Below are 14,150 nucleotides of genomic sequence, written 5' to 3'. Positions count from 1 at the left end.
AGGGTCAGAACTATCCGTTTATTAGCGCACTATTTTAACAATGATTTGACAAGGGTTGAAAACTGTAAAATAAACAAGTGTTCCTATTTCGGCAAAGGATGCTTTGATAAAATGAGGTCCTTTCACAATGTTTTGTTAAGGCTCCAGCGACGTGACGAAAACACTCAACCCCCTCCCATAAAGTCAGCGAATCTCGGTGCTCATTGGTTGAATTTAATGTCAATCTCACTGCTTCCCATTCAACAACACTGCTGCACAGACTTGGGGGTTGCATTTTGGAAGTCATAACGGTAAAACTTGCCAAGATGCGAGGAAACTGCTCGAGTAAAAACGATAATGGAGCTGTGACAACCGGCATCCACTAATGATGTCAATTTAACGAGGGGTTTTTGTATGCTAGCCAGCTTTAGCCCAGCTAGCCAAAGGTAGCAAAACTGGAGCGTACTGAAGAGAGGGCAGCCTGTCCTCACAAAGAAGTGATCTGAAGAGCAGAGCCAGAGGAAACATGAAGTTCGCTCAGTTTTTGTTGAAAAGCAGCTCAATAGCTGGGATACCAAAACAAGTGGAGAGGTTTTCCAAGTTCTCCCCTTCGCCCTTGTCTATGAAGCAGTTCATTGACTTTGGTAAGTTTTTCAGACTTTGTATATAAATGCTGACATGCCCTAATTTTGCCAGGCAATTTTGAAGGCAAATTTGAATTAGTTTGTGCATTGGCACAACATTAATCTGTATGCATGCCAAATACTGAGTCAGTCGTTATTGTTTGTATGTGACAGCTGTCATTGTTCAATATATACACTGATAGTCATTAAATTTGGTTGACAGCATCTACTACAACTAGGCTAATTCCGTTAAATACATGATTGCATAGTAACAGGAGTTAGTGTCGACGTTGCTGTTGTTGCTGTCGATTATTTATTGTGTCATTTCAGTTCAGTATATGAAAAGTCGTTATCAAATTAGTGCCTTCAACTGTTAGGTCTTATGAATGACTGGATACAAAAGACTGAAATATGCTGTAATGGCTACAGTTGAATCCTTTAAACTGTTTAAAGCATGAGCAAAATAAGTTAATTTAGTTGATCTCTTCATTGGCATACACTCAAGCAAGCTCTCATGATACTCCAGTCCTGCCTCAGCAAAAAAAAACAAACAAACAAAAAAACAGATGATTTCATCATGTTTTTCCATTGCATTTGCACAATATCTCATAGGTCAAGTCTTTTTTTACGGTCTATGGTCAAGACCCTGTCCAGAATCAACCCTGGACAGAGTCTTTCCTTCAACAGATAGTGCAAGCTGTGTAGGAAAAGTGGCAGTTTTTTTTTCTCAGGATGGGGTCAAAGTTGAACGCCTGCCCAGGGATTTTTTTCTCACTCTCTCTCCGTCATGTGACTGCAGGCTCAGCCAATGCATGTGAGAAGACCTCTTTTGTGTTCCTGCGCCAGGAGCTTCCGGTCAGATTGGCCAACATCATGAAGGAAATTGACTTTCTCCCCGACAAGCTCCTCAGCACTCCATCCCTACAGCTCCTCACTAGCTGGTAGGCCTATCTCCAGACCCCCTTATATAATCTGTCCTTGTGATCACTCCCTCTCTACTGCGTGAACACTCTACTGAATTGTCTTTGCACCTCCAGGGTTGCAGCAAGTGGAAGGAACGGTAAATTAGGGCCCCAAAAAGTCTGGAATAATTGGGTTTTCCCATGTCTGCTGTCGCTTCTTGTCAGGGGTCCTAGAATTCATAGCTGTACCTTTGCTCATTACAGCTAGTAGGATACACCTATACTCCTTATACCAGGCTATACTATACTTTTTCAAATCCCTAAATGTGCTATGTCAAAGTAGTCACTACATCCAGTAATACACCCCACGTTGCTTTACAATCAACTGCAGCCTTACACACTAAGCTTCTTTAAACCACTGATTTCCTTGCAGTAGGCTAAGCTATTATAGTTATGCCTATTTTAGCATAGGACGTCATGACTTAGCATTATCTTGGGCCACTGAAGGCCTCACTTTTGCTTTTTGACATTCTACCTTACACCTCATGATACCACCCAATCCCAGAAAGTAGGCTTCCCCCATATTCCACTCTCCAGTTGTTCAGCTAGTGGCAGGCTGGCGATTGCCATCACAGGATTGCTGTTGATGTTGTCGGTGGTTGTGTGAGGTGCAGTGACGGTCTATTCTGTTTAAAGATGCATCAACTCCCCTTCTCCCTGTTGCTGCTCACTAAGCTACCTGGCTTGATGCCATTGAACTGGGAATATGCCTTATGATGTTTGTTTGAAGTAGATAAGGCTAAAGGGCTGGACAGCCCTGTTTTTTTTATGTTGTTGTGCCATCTTCCTCCTTATGTGATAAGCCTTTATAACTTAATGGGTCAAAGTAAAGTATTTACCTTCATGTGCTCCCATAAGTGCAGTATAGACCTATAATGTTGCCTATTCCAAGTTGGTTGAAGAATGCATGTCGGTATAAAGTTATCAGAAGGCTATAGGGTACACAGAGAAATATCCTGATACAATTTGAGCCCAGGCCAGTGTTACACCTCTGCCTCCTCATTTTGTTAGTAGTTACTACCCCAAGTCAAACCACCCACAGGTATGGCTTTATGCCAGCTATCCCAGTATCTGTCTATGCACACACACACACACACACACACACACACACACACACACACACACACACACACACATACATATAAAGTTGCACTGTGTACCATGGTATAAAGGGTGGGGTAGAGACAAGGTGAAAGGCTGTAAAGACTGAGATTATGTCCCAGACATCAGGACGCATGATAGTTCTGTTCTAGGCAGGCGCCGCTTAGCTGAGTAGCTGCAATCATTTTCACTTGTCATGATGAAAGGCTGTGGGACACTCCCTGGATGAAGGGAATAGGTTTCACACACTATGCACTTACAATGTTGTGAGTTTGAGCTGAACTCATTACCAGTGTTGCATCCACCCCCACTCTCCTGTCTTTCACCTCCACTTCATGCTGTGTGCAGTAAAGCAAAGGTGGCAGAGATACAGGCTTTTCATGAGAGCTCCCAAATATAATCTACAGTAGTTTGTTTACTTGACTGAGTCACAACTTTTGTCTGTCAGCCTTATGTTTGACAAAGGCAAAAACACAGTCCTATTGCCCAGTCATTTTTCTAGTAGGTTTTTCCAGCCGACTTGTTGCTTCCCAACATTCTGCTAAAACACAGTGTTCTAATACAGCCTTTGCCCTGCCATATTGAATGCATTAGTCTCCACTGTACGCTAGACAACAAATGTTGACAGCAAAGGTCACCGGCCTTCCCCCACCCTTCTCTTATGATCCATCTTGTCTATATTTGGTTATCTACGTCCCTCACTCGGGCTTTCTCTTCCTACTGCAGCAACGCTCTTTGCGTTGCCAACAAAGAAGTTGATCTCTCACAACTATTTTGTTGACATGGGGAGAGGAATCAAGCCTTGATATTTCCTGGCAATAAAAGTTTGTGAAATTATCAGTTGTATAACAGACTGTTTCAAGATGTCTGTCTGTTTGCATGATAGGTCTTCATTCAAACCAGGGGTAGAGTGTTGAAGGTCAGTTGAGGGACAAAGTCAGTGCGTTGAAAACACAGCCGCTCTGCCTGTCACCCTTCACCTAGTTTTCTACAGAGAGAGAGGGAGAGTCTGAGAGCTCAGCACTCAAGACACAGAATCTCCTCCCGCTGGTCTAAACATAATGTATATGGACTAGCAGTGATTAACAAGCGAACATTGTATAAAGTTCAGACTGTGAAACTGAATCATGTATTAATGCATTATGGCTAATTACACAGCTTTTAAATTGCACAAGAATTTCCAAACACCACTTAGCTACTCACACAGTATTTCAATTTTGAAAGGGTGAATCACTGCTCAAATGTGGTTTCAAGAGATATGGAGAGATTGATGCATTAAGTGCACTGTATTGATAAGACTGAAATAGACATTGTTGTATATAAATACACCCCTGTGCTTTGCATGGTATGTTATAACCAGGAATGCTGTTCCAAAACAGATACTGACTCATACAGTAAATGAATGAGTTGAGGATTTTTCCATATTCTCTCATTAAATTAATCCTTTTTATGTCCACCAGGTATTCACAGAGTCTGTTGGAGATTGTGGAGTTTTTAGAGAAAGATCCAGAGGATAAACAGGTCCTGACCAAGTAAGTAATTTACAGACATTTCAGTACACATGGATTGCTTGTGTAGGCCTCGGGGTTGGGTTGACTTGACTTGACTTTATTAATTCATGCTTGCAGTAAGGTATATTGAAAACAATGCAGAATTTTACATCAAAAGCATTAAGATCATAAAACATAGAAAGAACACATTTGTACACGTAAAACAAGACAAGGTAAAAGAGAGAAAAAGTAAAAGTATTTGTACATACAGAGTTACTAAGAATAACTGGAGCACAGACTATATTTTAAAACATGGCAATGTAGCCTCAAAGAGAACTGTTAAAAGAGATAAAACAAAAAATAAATAAGAGAATAAATTTAAATAGTTACTTCCTACGCAGTTGGGCAAAAGGAGACAAGTAAGCATCTCATGTTTTTTTGTCTCAAATCCGGGTTATTATTGAGTATCTGCCGGTACTGAGTACCGATCCAAATGGTTTTGTAATTAATTGAAAATTGTTTATTTTTCAACACTGCACTTTGTAAGGTAAAGCTCGAATTAATCCAGTGCAAGTCAAACTCAGGAGTGACTTGGGGCAGACGTCTGAATACCAAATGTCTGTATGGAAACAATTATTGTCACACCTTTCATCCAATCCAAGAGCTGCTCACATATCTTGTTGTACAGTTTCTGGGGGGCAGTGTCTGAAAGATAGAGGGCAAACTATAGCGTGACTCCAAATAATCCATTAAATGGTGAAAGCCTACATGTTCCACCACCAAGAGGGGCTGCTCATCCAGTGCAGTAAACTCAATAATCCTCTGTTATTTATGTTTTGTGGTTTTTTTTGCCTTTTTTGCTTGTTTTTTTTAGCACATCCTCTAATGTTTGCTGCGTGGGCGCAGACTTCTTCTGAGCTACTACCTTTGAGAACTTGTTGTACTGCTTCAAATGGTTTTTCTTTAAGTGCCTGATGAAATTAGCAGTATTGTAATTAGCTCTGCTCCTGCCACCCTGCGAAACTCTTGATTTTCAAGATTATAATTAGCTGTTTGACTTCTTTTGGTCTCCAGTTTTAAGTAATTCTCTGCTGACTTGACTGCTACCTTGGTGCTTTCTAACCATGCACCACGCTGCCGTAAGTGGTGGACGATGCATGTTGGGAAATTAAATAAACATGTACTGTATGTGTGCCCGTGCGCGCTTATGTTGATGCACAGACTGCATATCTTACACATGTGACTCACTGGCTACCTTCACATAGTACCTCACGCATCATCTCTTCGCCCCCAGGTTCACAGAGACTCTGGTGAACGTCCGTAACCGGCACAACAACGTGGTGCCCACCATGGCCCAGGGCGTGGTGGAGTACAAGGAGGCCTTCGGCGTGGACCCCGTCACCAACCAGAACGTCCAGTACTTCTTGGACCGCTTCTACATGAGCCGCATCTCCACACGCATGCTCATGAACCAGCACAGTCAGTATAGCACTCGGTGATTATCAGTGAGTTAAGCTCATGAATCAACAGTCGCTAGCACTCGAAACTTGTCAGTGAGTACTTGGTAAAAGCCCATTTCATTAAACTGTACTCAGTGATTATGTTACTGATTATGCTTGAGAGAGCAAGCATTGAAGTGTTGACCCTCTGAGAAGGGGCACTGTATTAATTGGTTTCTTGAAATCATGATTGGATCACACTATGTTTTTTTTTTTTATCTGATTAAGGACAAAGTGCTGATCTCAGACATGTTTAAGATTTGGCTGCTGTAAGACAGTGCCACATAATCACCACACGCCCCACGTTGACAGCCTTTTACAGCAGTGCTGCTCTGCCACTGCACTGAATGATTAATGCATTAGACATTATTTCCGGCAGTACAAGAGCACATGTCTGACTATGTCAATAAAAAGTGTTCAGCTAGTGCTAACATTTCCCACTGGAAAGGAATGTGTGGCCTTTATGGATGGTGCATCGTGTGTATGTGCCACCCATGTGTGTACGTGTTTGAGTCACACACAGTTGTGCGTGTTTCTTCCACTGTTCTTGTAGCGTTAATCTTCGACGGCAGCGTCAACCCAGCCCATCCCAAACATATTGGCAGCATCGACCCCAGCTGTGACGTGGTGGAGGTAGTAAAAGGTAATGATCCTCCTCAGCTCCAATACTGCCTTCTATACAGACATCTCATTAGATAAGGAACTATACACACACTGGATGTGATATCTGTTTTCCACCGCTCACTGTTTGTACAGATTCATAATAGTTTGACCTTTTATCATCTGATATTTGTCAGTGTAAGGAGTGAAAGCAAGTCATGATGAGTTTTATTGGAGTGATAGACCCTCTTGTGAATGCCAGTGAAATGTAAATTGCTGTAACTGAAAGCTTAGAGAACCTTTTGGCCAACGAAATGTCTTCTGGTGTTGTTCTCCATTTTAGCATGAATCATCATTCTCTTTTGTTAGACTGCTATATTGCAATTTAGATGGCAACCATAGATTATTTTTTGTTTCACTCTGCAGATGCCTATGAGACTTCCAAGATGCTCTGTGAGCAGTATTACCTGACATCTCCTGATATGGAGATCACACAAGTCAACTGTAAGTCTTAAAAATGCAACCTTAAAGTTCTTATTTACATATGAAAGCTATTTTTGTCAGTATGTTAAGATTTAGTGTGCTAGTCCGTGTGCTAAGATGTTAACTGTTATTCTAGTCTATATCTTTGTAGTTTCCCTTTTTCCTGTACACAATATCTGTGTGAGAGTCTAGAGTTCCCTGAAGTCCAACTGAGCCTTCCAGTGCATACCTCTGTTAGTTTAGCTGAGGCCTTGTGTGTCTGTTTCCTGTCAGCTGGGCCTGTCAGGAGCCAGCCTCAGCATTATACATCCCTCTCTTTGATCCACATAGCTCATACCGACAGAATTCTCTCCAGCGCAAAGAGAAGTAGACCTGTTTTATTTCGCCATGCTAATATGCGTAGGATTGGATAACATGGAAACAGTTGGCTACATGATTACACAGCATAAAAAAAGACCATCCCTATGTGTGGAATATGTAAATTAAGGGAAGACTAAATTTTTCAAATGTGCCAGTTATTGTTACAATATGTGCTTAGATGAAATCCAGATTCGCAATTCCTACAGTATATTATGTTGGAACATACTGTATACTAGAGATATGATTAAACTGTATATATTATCGGCCAGTGTTTTTGCAAATAAAGGCTAGAGAGAATAAAACAAAATGATGAATGACATTGTTATTTTCCTTGCTTAGTTTGGCATGGTCTCTTATCTCTTTCTCTTTTCAAACTCTGTCTCGTCTCTGCCAGAGTTACAGTGTAGACTTTTCCCACAAAACACACCGTTTTCTAACAAGCCTGCATTGCACACTCACTGGTTTACCTTTCACCCAGGGTGTCATGGTTATCAATTTGTCATGGTTGTGAGTGACACATTTACACATTAAGGAAAAGTGTGTTTTTCCAAGTGATCAACAGTACCAAATGTTTCACAGCCAAAACCCCTGGCCAGCCCCTCCACATTGTCTATGTGCCATCCCACCTCTACCACATGCTGTTTGAGCTCTTCAAGGTACAGTAACTAACAAACCTAAACTAGTAATGCTTACAGAGTAACATCTCAAATTACTGTTATGATACTGTTTTGCTTGGTATGCTGTTTAATATGCAGCACCCCACATACCATCTCAACCTAATTCATATAAAGAATATTACTCTTTACCCAGAGTGATTCTCAACATCTTTAGTGATTGTATTATGAAAGCCAGTGTTATCGACTTCAGAGGTGGACGGTGTGTCTGCTCAGTCAGTAATGTAATGTTCTGTGCATGTTTTCTGTCAGAACGCCATGCGAGCCACAGTAGAGACCCATGAGTCGAGCCTGACTCTGCCGCCCATCAAAGTGCGAGTCTCACTGGGCACTGAGGACCTCACCATCAAGGTACATCAAGGGTTAAGATGGCACACAACCAATGTTCTAAGTTTATAGCAACAAAGAAGCACATGCTGTTGTGCCTTTGTATACATAGTACACATACCTGAAGTACACAACACACTCTGTGCTAAGCATCATACCTCAGCCGTTATGTGTGCGGGTCCAGGTCTAAACGGTTGAATGGGAAAGACCTTATATTCTGTAAGTATGATGAACCCTGATGAGATTGTTGAGATTCGGTTGAAATGCCAAATGATGAAGACAAACTATGTAGGCCGTGAGCCTGTTGGCATAACAGTGAGAGGACCCGTGTTTTCGTTCTTGTCTGTAGATGTCTGACAGAGGAGGTGGAGTCCCTCTGAGGAAGATTGAGCGTCTGTTCAGCTACATGTACTCCACGGCCCCCAGTCCCGTCCATGTGGACAACTCCCGCAACGCTCCTCTGGTGAGACCAACCTGGCACTCTCACTGCACTACGGTTTCTTATGTAACTTATTAGTCTTGATGATTCTCTTACAGTCAGTGTGCTAGCAGGGAACAGCCAACATATCACAGAAATGGAAAAAAAATATCCTGAAGATAAAAATATGTCATGTTTGCTTTTGCAGTTGAAACATGAGATGAAGTTCAGTAAAAATCAATGCTGTCTTGAATCTGAGATGAAATCTAAACCGTAATCTAATTCTACCTCTGTTAAACAGAGCCACACACAGCTGAACATGGTTGTAAATTAGCTGAATTACAAACTGGACTGTAGTTAGCCACATTTCTTTGGGTTAAACTCTAACTATGAGAGAGAAAGTGAAGGTTATCTGTTTTTAAACCAAACCATAGATATTTCTGTTCTGTGTTTTCAGTTGATGTTTTACATGGTTATGTTTTAGCAACTTGCCCAGACAGTCTAATCTGTAATACTGCTGTGACCCTGTTTTTCTGTCCTCCCCTCCCTCCCTCCTTCCTTCAGGCTGGTTTTGGCTATGGCCTGCCCATCTCCCGTCTGTATGCCAGGTACTTCCAGGGAGACCTGCAGCTCTACTCCATGGAGGGCCATGGCACCTCAGCTGTCATATACTTGAAGGTGAGAACAACACTGCCTCCTTACACTGGCTATGTCAAAAATAGCCGTGAAGGCCAATTTGGTGTAGAGTTTCACTTTAAAACATACTGTCAACTAAACATGCTGGATTGACTAAATGGTGGCGGATGTAAAGTAATTATGTAGCACAAATGGCATAACCGATCCGTGTCGTGTTGTAAGTGGTAACTTATCATGTGATCTGTGTTAGAAAACAGAGAGTTTTTTGTTTTCCTTTACCCTTTTGCACTACTGAGCCAAGCTGTACGGTGTCTTCATCAAGCACAGCTGGAACTGAGTAGCAAAGCCCGATGAGAAATAAACCTGGATCTGACTAGCACAGTTTAGGCATGCATGTCTGTGGGAAAAGGATCCAGAGTAAATAGTTCCACTCTATACTCTGTATCACCAGGCCTTGTCCTCAGAGTCAGTGGAGAGACTTCCTGTTTTCAACAAGTCGGCCCTAAGGCATTACCAGACGAGCACAGAGGCGGATGACTGGTGCATGCCCAGCAAGGAGCCGAAGAAGCTGGGCAAGTACGAGAGGAGTCACCAATGATGTGGACTGACGGAGCAGGCTGGAAAAAAACAGTCGGAACAAATGAAGAAGAGATGGGATTAAGAAGAAGAAGAGGGGTAAGGTCCATGATGGGAGAAATGGATGAACTTGTATTGTAACTGACAGAAGATACCGAGTGCCTTCAGCAGGTTGCCAGACCTGGACTTGTGTATGTGCAATGTGGATTCCCCTTTCTCAAGAGAGAAGCCCGGAGGCAGAAATTCTCAGAGGTGAAGTTTCCCGTTGATGCTGGTCAGGAATCAGATCACCCCACCAAAAAGAAAAAAAAAAAACTAAAATGGAAAACTGACTTTAGACCAGCCTCTAGGCAATTTCACCTAACTGAAGCAAACCACATTTGAAAGCGATTTGAATGTCAATTAATTTCAGTCCATGAATGTTACAGGCTAGACAGGGTCATACAGCAACTCACAAGCATATATCTCCTTTGCCTCACACACACACCTTGCAGTTATTTTTTATTGTAGGTTTAATAACATGATTACACTGTGAAACAGACAAGCAAGCTAGCCGTTTCTTTTTATATCATATTCTTTTCTCTCATAAGACTTGGAAATGGTCTTTGGTAAATAAAATAGCTGTGTAAGGCTATAATGGCACGTATTGTAAACATTAACATACTATGTGTATGCAATGCATGTCTGTAACAGTGCAGTCAAGGCCAACAGCAGTGGTTCACTCAGGGTGACAGGCACAGCATAAACTCAAAGGTGTGTCAGTGTGGTCTTCCACTTTTTTCATCTAGATGTTCTCAGTCTTTTATATTTACAAATATCTTGCAATAATCCTTCAGTCGCACCTAATCAGCATTACACTGTCGGTTCTTACCCCACCTGAACTTTTCATAGACCCTTTAAGTATATTAAGTTGTAACACTTTTATGTAGTGTAAAAATGATTAGGCCTAAAATTATTTCTTGATGATGATCACATCAACTCAAAATCAGTTGCGCCATTTTTAGTCTCTTTAGCTAGTTCAACAGAAGATGAAATCAGAATGTGATCGGTCAAAGTTGAAGTGTGAACATTGAGAGAAAATGTTCCTCAAGGTTTGGTAGTATTTTTAAGTCAAGTTGACACTCCTCTGTTTTAACTTATAACTCAGATGATCTAATGTTGCCAGTCTGGTGTTCTAATGGTAAATAAGCCTGATGGATGTTGAGTGCCAAGGGGCAAAATGAGATGTGCCTTTCTGTTGGGAGCACCAGAATTGCACAAACTTGGTATTATTTCAAGTTACTATGTATGTATGTATGTATGTATGGTTAAACTGTGAAAAATTGATAGAATGATTTATCATTGAGTTGTTTATTAGTTGTAAACATTTCCAAGTTACCCTAGACATTCATAACCATTTCTCTCTGTTGAAATTGAAAAATATAGTGTATAAACCATTGTACATTTCCAACTTTTGCCAACTTTTTTATTATTGGCAAGAAAGTTTTCAGTGTTCTCTAGGAGTAATGGTCTAGAATTGTACAGTGGATCTCAGCATGTGGAAGATAATTTGATAATATCACCGTAAGTGTTCTGTTTTGTAATCCAACATGTGCTGTATATTTAAAAGACCTAACCGTAGAGGTTGAATACCTGGGTAAAACCCAGAATTGTATTAACAGCTGCAATATGTACCTCAGCTTTTCGCTACATGATATAAGATGCTAATATTTATATAGCATCATGTCATCTCTACCTGGTGGGGTGATGCACTGACTGACTACAGTGTAGACACACTGGAACCACAACATACATCCTCCTTTACTATGGGCTTAAACAACAGGCTAGTTGATGCCATGTCCAAGTTATTGATCTGATCACTGTCTTATCTCTAATAATTTATTCATATATTCCATGTCCCCGTTTCACTTCCAAACAATCTCGTGTGCCTGTTTGTCAAAGCTGCCTTTGCATGTGGTTAAGCCTTAAGAACTTGTGTGTATTAACTCAAATATTAAGTCATTCATTTTATGTTTTAGTGATTTGCAAATTGTTTTTGTTTTTGTTTTTTTAAAGGCCAAGTATTACTGTACTTGAGGTGTAGTTTACCATTCAAGGGACCTGCGAATGTAAAACAACACTTTGAATAGGCCCACTTCCTCATATGTCGTTTCTTCTGCTTTTTGCAGCTCTTGGTACGTTGGTAAACTTTACCCTAGAACTATCCTTTGTCTTGCAGCACATTTGGGTGTTTCTCATAAATGTGTTAACCGGTATTGTATGACAAAATCATATATACAAGGTGGAAGCATTCAAGTTGCATGGTTAGGTCGGACAAATCAGGGCCAGTAAGATCCATGGTAGGAAATTCAACCACATGTGACTCAACACAGTCTCTTTGATGGGTTTTCTTTAAACCTACTACAATAAATTCCCATAGTAAATTTACCTAATATTTCTCGTTCATTGTATGTGTGTGGAAGACAAAAAGAAGGAAGAGATATACAAGTAGAATGTCTTATGCTTCACTTATTTATCTTTGTCATGTAAATGGCTGCATGTGTTTTTTAAAACATTACCATATATATTCGATGTGTGCACATATGCTACAGCAACATACAGTACATTGTCATTAAAGTAAAATCACCCCATGCCCACTGTTCTCTCTCTACTGTCTCTCTCACTTGCTGCCTCCACCCCTTGACTCCCTTCTGTCTTTCCACAACTTGTTGTCTGAAACTCTGCTTGGTCTCTCTGGCACAGTAACAGGCGCAGCCCGGTGGCTGTTTGTGGCCGGCTGCCAATAGAGGCTGAGAACAAGCCGTCCTGTTCTGCTTTGCTTTGCTTTGCTTTAGCGCTCCGGTCCCTTCATTGGAATGTGATGATGTTCTGTTGGAGCGCTGCCCTTTCCTCACGAGCCGGGTTTGACACCTGAGCTTTCTGCTCTCTCTCTCTCTCTCTCTCTCTCTCTCTCTCTCTCTCTCTCTCTCTCTCTCTCTCTCTCTCTCTCTCTCTCTCTCTCTCTCTCTCTCTCTCTCTCTCTCTCTCTCTCTCTCTCTCTCTCTCTCTCTCTCTCTCTCTCTCTCTCTCTCTCTCTCTCTCTCTCTCTCTCTCTCTCTCTCTCTCTCTGCTCTATTTTAAGAGCCGAGGGAGTGAGTGGTCTGACCCTTCAATCATTCACACAATGTTCCCTCCTCCCTCCTCTGGAGAAGATGTCTGGTACACATGCAGACTTACACAGCTGTCCTGAGAAATTCATATACTTCTCTTTACTCTGTTTTAAGCTTTTGTTTATGTAAATGTCTACTGCACATTTTAGGTTAAAGCCATCGACACTGAATCTATCCAAACATCCCTTAAGCCAGAACTTGGACAAATGTCAACTTCACTAAAAGTAAAGTCTCAAACACACACCTGAGGGGAAAGTTGCTTCAGGCTGACTTCTGTATCTTGTAGGATACAGCAGCACTCAGGCTGTGTAATTGCTGTGTGTTAGCTGTTTGCTTGTGAGTAGTAGAGTCATGTACTCAGTAACCCCTCCAGGGCCTGATAGCATATAAGGACGTCAACCCTTGACCAGAGAATAACTGCTTCCACATGACACCACACCACTGTCGGTGGGAAAAACAGGCTGAGTGTGTGTGTGTGCGTACATGTGTGTGTACATGTGGGCGTGACAATTTAATAGTGTCTCCCTCCCATCTCAGACATAGCAAGATCACAGAGGAGTTCATGTATGTTTAAAGTCCCCAAATATTATAGTGTAGAACTACCTATGATGCCAGGATCAACATCACCTTACTACTGACAGTGTGTTTCTTTATTAGATGTTTGCTTTCAAAATGATTTGACAGTATATATGTGCAAGCTAAAAACAACTTTCAAATGTATTTCAAAGCTGTAGATGGTTTAAACATTTTGTTTAGCATTGGGATCTGAAAGTTTCAAAAAGATATAGTCCCTTCCATCAACAATCTATATGTACCTACACATAATGTATAAAAAACCTTCTTAGATTAGGGCTTAAGAATGGAAGCTGACTCCCACACACACATCATCTACCTCTAGCATCAGCTTCATAACGACTACACATGACACCAACACCCACTGTCACAAACAACTGCTGCATGAATCTATTGTTACACAATGAGGGCACTGAGCACCAGTCCATGTGGCAAGAGGCATCAAAAGCATTGGTGTGAATAGATGACGCTGCATTTAGAACAATGCTGATCCTACGTACAGTATGGGATCACTATCTAAAACGTTGCCATGGCATCTGTAGTGGGACATCAGAGTGGCCTAGAGGCCCTTTAAAAAATGGAAACCGTATAAATTTTCAAAACACAAGGAAACATATTATAAATCATTCTTTGAAACCTATATGCTTGATAAAACTGCTACCTTTTCTCTTTATTCGTACCTTTTAGTATGATTTTCAAA

At 41.2% G+C, this 14,150-nt stretch overlaps 1 protein-coding gene across 3 annotated transcripts; it reads left to right on the top strand.

Moving 5' to 3' along the window:
- The first annotated feature begins 295 nt into the window (after positions 1-295).
- On the top strand, positions 296-10,415 carry LOC139920699 (pyruvate dehydrogenase (acetyl-transferring) kinase isozyme 2, mitochondrial). 3 transcript variants are annotated; one of them, XM_071910754.2, is made up of 11 exons: positions 296-623; positions 1,402-1,543; positions 4,126-4,197; positions 5,450-5,634; positions 6,208-6,297; positions 6,681-6,758; positions 7,677-7,753; positions 8,024-8,122; positions 8,448-8,561; positions 9,081-9,194; positions 9,604-10,415. In XM_071910754.2, exons 1-11 carry the CDS (start codon positions 506-508, stop codon positions 9,748-9,750), a joined length of 1,236 nt encoding a protein of 411 aa, XP_071766855.1. In that variant the 5' UTR covers positions 296-505; the 3' UTR covers positions 9,751-10,415. The 3 variants fall into 3 exon arrangements, 1 of the variants encoding a protein (XP_071766855.1); XR_011785055.1 differs by lacking the exons at positions 8,024-8,122; positions 8,448-8,561; positions 9,081-9,194; positions 9,604-10,415 and having other exon boundaries at positions 5,450-5,650; positions 7,677-7,737; XR_011785056.1 differs by lacking the exons at positions 7,677-7,753; positions 8,024-8,122; positions 8,448-8,561; positions 9,081-9,194; positions 9,604-10,415 and having other exon boundaries at positions 5,450-5,660; positions 6,681-6,726.
- Positions 10,416-14,150: the final 3,735 nt, after the last annotated feature.

The sequence above is a fragment of the Centroberyx gerrardi genome, unplaced genomic scaffold (assembly GCF_048128805.1).
Source record: "Centroberyx gerrardi isolate f3 unplaced genomic scaffold, fCenGer3.hap1.cur.20231027 Scaffold_123, whole genome shotgun sequence".
NCBI lineage: Eukaryota > Metazoa > Chordata > Actinopteri > Beryciformes > Berycidae > Centroberyx > Centroberyx gerrardi.
Note: the sequence above shows the minus strand (reverse complement) of the source record. Positions and strands in the feature narration are given on the sequence as shown.

Bases quoted from the DNA above. Each gene is read 5' to 3' on its own strand.
- LOC139920699 (XM_071910754.2), top strand. From the start codon at position 506: ATGAAGTTCGCTCAGTTTTTGTTGAAAAGCAGCTCAATAGCTGGGATA. The intron at 624-1,401 runs GTAAGTTTTTCA...ATGTGACTGCAG, and splicing joins GAAGCAGTTCATTGACTTTG to GCTCAGCCAATGCATGTGAG. The intron at 6,759-7,676 runs GTAAGTCTTAAA...AATGTTTCACAG, and splicing joins GGAGATCACACAAGTCAACT to CCAAAACCCCTGGCCAGCCC.